Source organism: Thamnophis elegans, unplaced genomic scaffold, assembly GCF_009769535.1.
Source record: "Thamnophis elegans isolate rThaEle1 unplaced genomic scaffold, rThaEle1.pri scaffold_175_arrow_ctg1, whole genome shotgun sequence".
NCBI classification, from domain to species: domain Eukaryota; kingdom Metazoa; phylum Chordata; class Lepidosauria; order Squamata; family Colubridae; genus Thamnophis; species Thamnophis elegans.
Genome location: NW_022473645.1, coordinates 8,291 through 18,543, shown reverse-complemented (window position 1 = coordinate 18,543; position 10,253 = coordinate 8,291). Strand labels below are relative to the sequence as shown.

Sequence of the window (10,253 nt, the reverse complement as noted above, 5' to 3'; positions counted from 1 at the left end):
AGAGTACAGAGGCCATAGAGTTTCAATTGACAAGACTGCCCCCCAGTGTCCAAAGTGAGAAGAGAAGGTATTTCCCTAATGTTTCCTCAATATCTATATGGCAGTTTGGATATTTAGAAAGATTATGCTATAGTTTCATTTCCTCTTTTCTACAATGATAGTAATGGACTATTTTTAATTCCAGTTTCTTTCTAAAACCAGACCTCCTTGTAAACAGTGATGTTAAAACAAACTATTTTTTCTGCTTTATTTATTTATTTGTGTGATTTTTTCATGTGTTTTCATACTTGTTTCCTTGTACTTGTTGACAATTTAATTAATTAATTAATTAATTAAACAAAAAAAGATTAGATCTGAGGTTCCATATTGTATACGGAGATATACATTCCATTTCTCACCTTAAATATGCAAATTAGACTTTCTGATTTAATTCAGAAAGCTGCTCAGAGGAAAAAAATAGTTTTTGCTTCACTTCCTCTCACTGTGTGTCTTGCACAGTAATAAACTGCAGAATCCTCTAGTTTGAGGCTGTTCATTTGCAGATACAGCTGTCTGGGAGAATCATCCCTGGAGATTGTGAAGCGTCCCTTGACTTTGTCTGGGTAGTAAGTCTTAGGAGATGAGCCTGCATTTATGCGGGACACCCACTCCAGTCCTTTCCCTGGAGCCTGTCTCACCCAATTCATGTAAGAGCTGCTGAAGGTGAATCCAGAGGCCTGGCAGGAGAGACGGAGGGATTCCCCAGGTCTTCTCACATCCCCTCCAGACTCCACCAACTGGACTTGAGATCGGACTCCTAAAACCAAAAACATTTCAATTAAACGTCCTATATAGAAAAAGAGAATATGAAGGGAAATTCTTTAAAGAGGGCAAAATTACCTTCAATGAGCGCTAACAAGGGCACCAAATTCAGCCATGGAATCATTTTCACTTCCTGTAATAAATTGAGTTTAATTGAGAGAATTGAGAGAAAATAATTTAGAATTTGTCTGGGTGGGTGTAGCCTCAAAAGATAAATCAAGTGGATCCTTTAAAGGGGAAATTTTGCCTTCATTTACATAAGGCTTCAGATAAAAGGGCCACTCAGTGCATTAATCTCACAGCTTTCCTTGTGGGGAACTTTCACAAAAGATTCTAGTCTTAATAAAAGTGAAGTCAGACTCTTTATTTCTTAACTGTAAATTCAGAGCAGAAATGGCAGGTTTATATTAGAGGAATTAAAACAAAGACTTGCAAAATTTCACCACTTTGCAAAGTGATCCAAAGGGAGAGGCAAGGAACTTGCAATTATAGTTTTTGGGAGGGTTACGCTGTAGATGCATATCTATATTCAGGAAAAGCTTTCCAGTGTTTCTCCCCTTTCTCATGCCCTTTTTTTTGGGGGGGGGGAAACTCTACACACACCAAAATCTGAATGAAGATCAACGGATGAAGCCCAATTTCTATGTCTGGGTTAGTAGATTTGCTACAGAGTTCCTTCCTGACCAATGTTTACCTCCCATGCTTCAATGCTACTGAGGGGACAATGCTTCAGGACTGAGGACACTGAATATATATTTCTGAAGAAGGGATGTAAATGGAGCAACATCTAAAAGAATTAAAACAAGGAGAATTGGCAACATTGAGATTCAAAGGACTTAGAATTTCAGATAGATAGGTAGATAGATAGATAGATAGATAGATAGATAGATAGATAGATAGATAGATAGATAGATAGATAGATAGAGGGATGGATGGATGGATGGATGGGCGGGGGGGCGGATACCGATACAGATACAGGGAGGGAAGGGGGGAGGGAGGGAGGGAGAGAGAGAGAGAGAGAGAGAGAGAGAGAGAGAGAGAGAGAGAGACGAGGTGATGTAGTGGCTAGAGAGCAGTAGCTGCAGGCTACTTCAGCAGACTGCTAGCTGCAGTTCAGCAGTTCAAATCTCACCGGCTCAAGGTTGACTCATCCTTCATCCATCTGATGACCCTGATTATTGAGGGAAATATGCTGACTCTCTAAACTGCTTAGAGAGGGCTGTAATAGCACTATGAAGCGGTATATAAGTCTAAGAGCTATTGCTATATATTGATAAACCCCCCATTTGCGTGAGATGGAATAGAAATCTCCATCTCCTTGAGTTCAGGTTCCCCACAGGGCTGTGTTTAGAATCTGCTACTGTTCAGCTTGATGACCTCTGACCACTGTGTCAAATGTGCTATGAATTATATTGTGAAGTATGCAGATGACTTAGGAGTGGTGGGTCTTATCCAGGAAAACAATGACAACGCTGATAGGAAAGAGGTAGAGGCTTGGGTGCACAGGTGCAATAAAAATAACCTCGTTTTAAATGTTAATAAAATAAAGGAGCCCAACATTTATGTTGCCAAGTGATAAATTTGTTAATTGGGTTTTGACCTATTTTACAATCTGTTTTGTCACACTTATTTTGGGGATCGCTGCAGTTGTTAAATTAATAACATGGTTGTTAAATGAATCTGGTTTAACCCAATTACTTTGATTGGTCAATGGTGCCAACCATCATAAATGTGAGTCAGTGGTCAAACATCTGAATGTTAATCGTGTGATCGTGAGGATGCTGCAACAGAAATCAGCATGAGAAATGATCAGTAGTCCCTGTTCTCCGTGCCATTGTAGCTTTGAATGGTTACTGAATGAACCGTTGTAAATTGAGGACTACCTGTATTTGATAAAGTAAATTAGCTGCTAAGTCAGACATGACATATATTACTCTATGCAGTGAGGGTTGCATGGGGATTTCCCAGGTGGCACAGTGGTTAGAATGCAGCATTGCAGGATGACTCTGCACACAGCCAGGAGTTTGATCCTGTTTGGCTCAAAGTTAACCTAGACTTCCATCCTTCCAAAGTTGGTAAAATGGGGACACAGATTGTTGGGGGAAAATGTGCTGGCTCTCTAAACTGCTCAGAGAGGTCTGCAAAGGACCATGAAGTGCTATAAAAATGCTTTTGCCTCTTCATTTATAAAAATCTCTTCTGTACCACTTTTACAATCATTTTTTTAGAATAATCATTCTTACTTTTGCTTGTTCAACACTCATGATTTGTCTCCATTCAGTGAGGGTGGATTATATTAGGATTAAATAAGAAGCAACGTTTTACAAACTCCCCAGTTTGTTCCACAACCTGGAGATTTCCTTCTTCTAACTTAAAAAGTCAATCATCTTCCACACGGCTTCTTAGAAGATGAGATCTGAGGTTCCATATTGATTATGGAGATTTATCTTCTGCTTCTCACTTTAAAAAGCCCAAATTTGACTTTCTGAATCAATTTCGAAAGTTGTTCAGATGAGGAGAAGGTTTTTGTTTGGCATCAGATTCACTTCCTCTCACTGTGACTCTCGCACAGTAATAGACAGCTGTGTCCTCTGGTTTCACATTGTTCATTTGCAGATACAGCTGGCTGCAGGAATCATCCCTGGAGATGGTGAAACATCCCTGGACTTTGTCTGAGTAGTAAATTGGAGATGAGGCTGTATCTATGAAGGCCACCCATTCCAGGCCTTTCCCTGGAGCCTGTCTCACCCAGTTCATCTCAAAGCTGAGGAAGGAGAATCCAGAGGCTTGGCAGGAGAGACGGAGGGACTCCCCAGGTCTTCTCACATCCCCTCCAGACTCCACCAACTGGATTTGAGACTGGACACCTAAAAACAAAAGTGATTCAATGAAATATTCTATTCATAAAAAGTAAAAAAAAATGAAATTAATTCTTTAAAGAGGGAAGAATACCTTGAAGTAGCACTAACAAGGACAACAAATTCAGCCATGGGATCATTTTGGCTCCCTTTAATAAATGGAGGGAACTGAGAGGAAAGAATTAAGGAAAGTGAACAAACTTTGTGTGGGTGGGTCTAGCCTGAAAAGAGAAATCAAGGGGATCCTTTAAATGGGAAACTTTGCCTTCATTTACATATCGCTTCAGATAAAAGCACCACTCAGTGCATTAATCTCAAAGTTTTCCTTGTCGTTACAGGGTGGACTATGACAAAATATTCCAGTCTTCAGAACAGTGAAGGAAAACTATTTCTTTCTTTTCTCTTACTGTAAATTCAATGCATAAATGGCATGTTTATATTAGAGTAATTAAAATAAAGACTTGCAAAATTTCACCACTTCTCCAGAGTGATTCAAAGGGAGAGGTAAGGAACAAGCAATTATAATTTTTGGAAGGGCTACTCTGGAGACAGAGCATGAAGGAAAATTGACATGAATATTCAGTTTTCAGTGAACCATTATGGAACTAAAAATAAACTAATCATTTCTCAGAAATGAGACAATATATAATGACACTTGTTTTATTTCCGCCCCATCCCCCCCCCCCCGAGTGCAGAGGCCATAGAGTTTCAATTGACAACACTGCCCCCCAGTGTACAAAGTGAGAGGCACTTTCCTAATATTTCCTCAATATCTATATGGCCGTTTGGATATTTAGAAAGATTATGCTGTAGTTTCATTTCCTCTTTTCTACCATGATACTAATGGACTATTTTTAATTCCAGTTCGTTTCTAAAACCAGACCAAGTTGTAAACAGTGGTGTTAAAAGAAACTATTTTTTCCACTTTTCATTTTCTTCAAACAAACTCTCTCATTGGATTCCCAGATCAAAATAGTCTAAAATTCTCTCTGGGTGGTGATGAATTCTAATTCACTAATCCATCATTTTTTTGCTAAAAGAAGCTGAAGGGCTGCTCTGAGGAAAAGAAGGTCCTTTCATCACCTCAGATTCACCTCATCTCACTGTGTCTCTTGCCCAGTAATAGGCAGCTGTGTCTTCAGCTTTGAGGCTGTTCGTTTGATGATGCAGTTGGCTTTTGGCATCGTTTCTGGAGATGGTGAAACCCCCCTTGACTTTGTCTGAGTAGTTTATCCTACTGGAACCAGAGTTTATGTCAGCCTCCCATTCAAGTCCCCTCCATGGAGCCTGTCTCAACCAGCCCATGCGATAGTTGCTGAAGGTGAATCCAGAGGCTTGGCAGGAGAGATGGAGGGAATCTCCAGGACTTCTCACATCCCCTCCTGACTCCACCAACTGGACCTGAGATTGGCCTCCCAAAAAGAAAAGAAAAACATTTGAATGAAACCTTCTATATGCAAAAATGAGAATATGGAAGGAAATTATTTAAAGGGGGGGGGGAACTACATTGAATTAACACTTAACATGGGCACAAAATTCAGCCATGGGATCATTTTAGCTCCATTTATTGAATGGAGGGAATCGAACGCAAAGAATTTAGGAACCATGCAAACTTGGTGTTGGTGGGTACAGCCTGAAAAGGGAAACCATGCAGCGTCTTTAAAGTGAAATCATGTTCAGATTTACATATTGATTGGGAAAAAGAGCCCCTCAGTCGATTCACTTAGAAATTTTTCAGACAGAACTTACACATGTGATTTTCAAATTATTTTGCTGTTAAACAAGATAGTTGATTGATAAATCCAATTTTTATTTACTCTTCAAAGGTTATTAGGAGGTAAGTCAGGTCAGCCCATCCATTTCTTTGATGTGAAATTGCGGCAGGAGTAATCAAGAGACTATATCAAGGTGGGAAGGCAGTTTAAAAAATGGAGTCTCAGAAGGTTTATGAGAGAGGAGGCCTCCAGTGACCAATGTTTACGTCCCTTGGCTCAATGTTACTGAGGGGAGAGAACTTCAGGATTGAGGAATCGAATACATATATTGATATAGAAAGAATTTAAATTGAGGAACATGTCTAAAAAAATGAAACATGGGGATTTGGTAAAACTGAGAATCAAGGGACTCAGAGTTTCCAAGATATCAGGGAAAATCTGTGGGACATCAATCCGTATTTCTTATTACAACACCTGGAAATCCATTTTTTTCCCCCAACATCAAAGTGTTAACAATGTTCCACACTGCTTCTACAAAGATCAGATTTGAGGTTACAGGACATACGATGAAGATTTATCTTCAGCTTTTAAGTTCAAATACACAACTTCCTTTGACTGAATCATTTTGGAGAGCTTCTGAGAGGAAGAGAAGGTTTTTGCTTGGCATCCGATTCACTTCCTCTCACTGTGTCTCTCTCACACAGTAATAAACAGCAGAATCCTCTAGTTTGAGGCTGTTCATTTGCAGATACAGCTGGCTGCGAGAATCATCCCTGGAGATGGTGAAGCGTCCCTTGACTTTGTCAGAGTAGTTAATGGAAGGAGATGATCCTGTACGTATGATGGCCACCCATTCCAGGCCTTTCCCTGGAGTCTGTCTCGCCCAGTTCATCCAGTAACTGCTGAAGGTGAATGCAGAGGCTTGGCAGGAGAGACGGAGGGACTCTCCAGGTCTTCTCACATCCCCTCCAGACTCCACCAACTGAACTTCAGATTGGACTCCTAAAAACAAGAGTTTTTCAATGAAATCTTCTATATACAAAATGGGAAAAATGAACTTAATTCTTTAAAGAGGAGAAAAACTACCTTGAAGGAGCACTAACAAGAACACCCAATTCAGCCATGGGGTCATTTCGACTTGTTGTAATGAATGGAGGGAATTGAAAGGGAAGAATTCAGGAAAGTGCACAAACTTTGTGTGGGTGGGTGTAGCCTGAAAAGAGAAATCAAGTGGATCCTTTAAAGGGGAAATTTTGCCTTCATTTACATATCACTCCAGATAAAAGAGTCCCTCAATGCAATAATCTCAAAGTTTTCCTTGTAGTCTCCTTACATGGGGGACTTTCAGAAAATATTCCAGTCTTAACAAGTGAAGTCAGATTCTTTCTCTTTTTAGCAGAAATGGCAGGTTTATATTATTGTAATTAAAACAAAGGCTTGCAAAGTTTCAGGGCTTTTCCATGATTCAAAGGGAGAGGCAAGGAACATGCAATTATAACTTTTGAAAGGGCTACGCTGGGGACAGGACATGAAGGTAAACACACATGTATATTCAGTAGAAGCTTTTCACATTCTCCCCACTTACCTTTGAAAAGAACCACAAAACCCAAATGCATTTCGAGGCACAATTAGTAAGTCAGAGTTGGAATGAAAGAAATGATAAATGGAGAAGACATTCATCTCTTATAAATTAATTACTTCTACAAAGAAATAACTTTATATTCTACGAATAATTCAGTTTCCTCTATATTTCGAAAAGTACACCTGCTGCTAAATCAGACATGGCTTACATTACTCTGTGCAGTGAGGGTTGCATGGGTATTTCCCTAGTGGTGCAGTGGTGAGAATGCAGCATTGCAGGCTGATTCTGCACACTTCCAGGAGTTTGATCCTGACTGGCTCAAAGTTGACCTAGTCTTCCATCCACCCTAGGTTGGTAAAGTGAGGACCCAGGTTGTTGGGGGGAATGTACTGACTCTCTAAACTGCTCAGAGAGGTCTGGAAAATACCATGAAGTGCTATAAAAATGTTTTTGCTTCTTCATTCATCAAAAATATGTTTTGTATAACTTTTATAATCATTTTTTTTTTAGGATAATCATTCTTGCTGTCTCTTTTTCAACACCCATTATATGTTTCCATTGGGTGAGTGTGAATTACATTAGGATTAGATAGGAAACCATTTTATTTTCAAATTACCAAGTTTGTTCAAACAGCCAGGAGATTTCCTTCTTCTCACCTATCAAAATGTCAATCATCTTCCCCACGGCTTCTTAGAACACCGAACCTGTTCCTGTTGTTAGTTCCTCTAACCCCCATATCTTTTACCTTAAACTGACTACCATGGACCCTACTCATTCATTAAGAGGTCCCTAAGAGGACGTGCATAAAGACTCCATCGTGCCTACCGTCCCTGTCCTACTCTCCCCATTTACATGTACTCTTTCTGTGTGTTTATGGCTATATTTTGCTTATTTATATCCATTCATTTGTGTGATTTTTTCATGTCTTTACATACTTGTTTCCTTGTACTTGTTGCCAATTTAATTAATTAATCACACAAAAAAAGATCAGATTTGAGGTTCCATATAGTATACGGACACATACATTCCATTTCTTACTTTAAATATACAAATTTGACTTTCTGATTTAATTCAGAAAGCTGCTCAGAGGAAAAAAATAGTTTTAGCATGGTTTCCTCTCACAGTGTGTCTCTCACTGTGTGTCTCGCACAGTAATAAACTGCAGAATCCTCCAGTTTGAGGCTGTTCATTTGCAGATACAGCTGGCTGCGAGAATCATCTCTGGAGAGGGTGAAGCGTCCCTTGACTTTGTCTGGGTAGTAAGTGGAAGGAGATGATCCTGTAGCTATTGCTGCCACCCATTCCAGTCCTTTCCCTGGATACTCTCACCCAGACCATGGAATAGCTGTTGAAGGTGAATCCAGAGGCTTGGCAGGAGAGACGGAAAAACTCCCCAGGTCTTCTCACATTCCCTCCAGACTCCACTAAATGGACCTCAGATCGAGCTCCTAAAAACAAAAGTGTTTCGATGAAATCTTCTATATACAAAAAGAGAATATGGACAGAAATTCTTTAAAGATGGAGCTTCCTGGGAGGAGCCTACTGGTGGGGGCAGCAAAAAATCAGCTGCCTCCGAATTCCTGGCTACGTACCTGTTTAGAGGATCTTCCATCTGACGTCTTATCAGGTTTTCTTATCCTTCAGGCAAGAAGGAAAGAAGAAACTGTTTTGCTGGCAAATGCTCTTTGATTTTTGCAGCTTTTGTGCTTGCAAGGAAAGGGGGGCTAGCCCAAGGCAGAACGGCCGTCCGTGCTGGGAACTTCAAACTGCCTTGTGCAGGACAAAGTAGGTCTCTCCCACTCTGCTCAAAGTTTTGTTTGATTTATTCTTATCACGAGCTGGATCCGTTTACTGTGGACAATAATTGCTTATCAACATTTTAGCTTCTTTTCTTTTTCTCCTCCGAAAAATTATTTACTCAGAGGCTTCTAAAATGGCGCCGAGCAGGCTGGTTTCTCCGGTAATAACGAACACTTTTTGCTAATCCTCACAAGAATTCAAAACAAAAGAGATTGCTTATCATTTGTTTTGGTTTCACAATAGAAGAATTTTACTCCTTCATTAACCTTGCTTATTTGGAAGTTAAATGGTGATGAATCTGCTGAATGGTCTTGTTACAATGTTTACTCACTGAAAGTTTTGCCAAGCCTTAAACTTCAAAATAAAAGCCTCTTTACTTAAAGCTGCATATTCAGGCAATAGAGTTTTATTAACTGCAGGCAGATAAATTTTGAAATGGCCTCAAAACCAAATATTAACTTGAAGTCGTCACCCTCTACTTCCAGGGGCACATCCTCAGTGCCTGGCACAAAGCTGCAGCCTCCGCTTCCTACACCCCCTGCTGGGGATGTGTTAACGAAAGAATTTTTCCTGAGTAATCTAAGCGAGGCTCTTAATGCACAGACAATTAAAATGGAAGATAAGTTTAGAGATAATAGAGAGGTGGTAAAGCAGGAGAGAAAAGAGGAAATAAAAGAAATGAAAGAAGAAATTAAAAGTGAAATAAAAGGACTTAAACAGGAGCTGTATGAGAAATTTGATGCTAAAGTTGATAAAATTAGAGACGACATGCTGAGTCTTGTAACTGTATTAACAGAACATATTTCTGGAGTGGAAGATACTCTAGAGGTTCTTAATGATGCCAATGCTAACTTGACATTGAAAACAGAGGTGGTGGAACAAAAAGTGGAAAATGCTGAAAAAGAAATTATTATGATACAGTACCGACAAATGGAGTTCGCATTAAGAGTAAGGGGGCCGCGTGAGGAGAAACAGGAGAACCTGAAACAGATCCTATCGGAAGCTTTTGACCGCCTGATGGGAAGACCAGGGACCAATCAAGACTGGCAAATTGACAAAGCTTACCGCGTTAACTCCTGGCTGGCAAAGCAGAAGCAGCTTCCTCGAGACATCGTTATATATTTTACTACAAGAGAGTTTAGAAATATGGTACTGCAAGCATCTTATAACACTAAGCTTCAAATTGGCGGTCAAGACCTGGTTGTTTTGAAAGAGATACCACCTCCAATGTTAAGAGCCAGGAGAGACTACGCTTTTTTGGTCGAAGAACTCAGAAATCGTCAGATACAGTATAGATGGGATGCACCATTCGGCATCATATTTACATTTGATAAGCAAAGGTACCGCCTCAACTCTGTATGGAAAGCCCGAGATTTTTATTATAATATATTGAAGGCCGGACACCCTGCACCATCTGGACCTAGAGAAAGACCACAAGAAGGACAGGATAGACAGCAAACTACACAACCACCAGACAAGATGGAGCATCTCTCTTCT

At 40.0% G+C, this 10,253-nt stretch overlaps 2 gene segments (V, D, J or C); both read right to left on the bottom strand.

Annotated features, from left to right (window-relative positions):
- Nucleotides 1–443: 443 nt before the first annotated feature.
- LOC116523341 lies at nt 444–925 on the bottom strand. The segment is given in 2 exon segments: nt 444–796; nt 880–925. Coding segments are annotated over 2 exon segments (399 nt in total).
- Nucleotides 926–6,056: 5,131 nt separating this feature from the next.
- On the bottom strand, nt 6,057–6,567 carry LOC116523339. The segment is given in 2 exon segments: nt 6,057–6,376; nt 6,461–6,567. Coding segments are annotated over 2 exon segments (366 nt in total).
- Between the last annotated feature and the right edge of the window lie 3,686 nt (nt 6,568–10,253).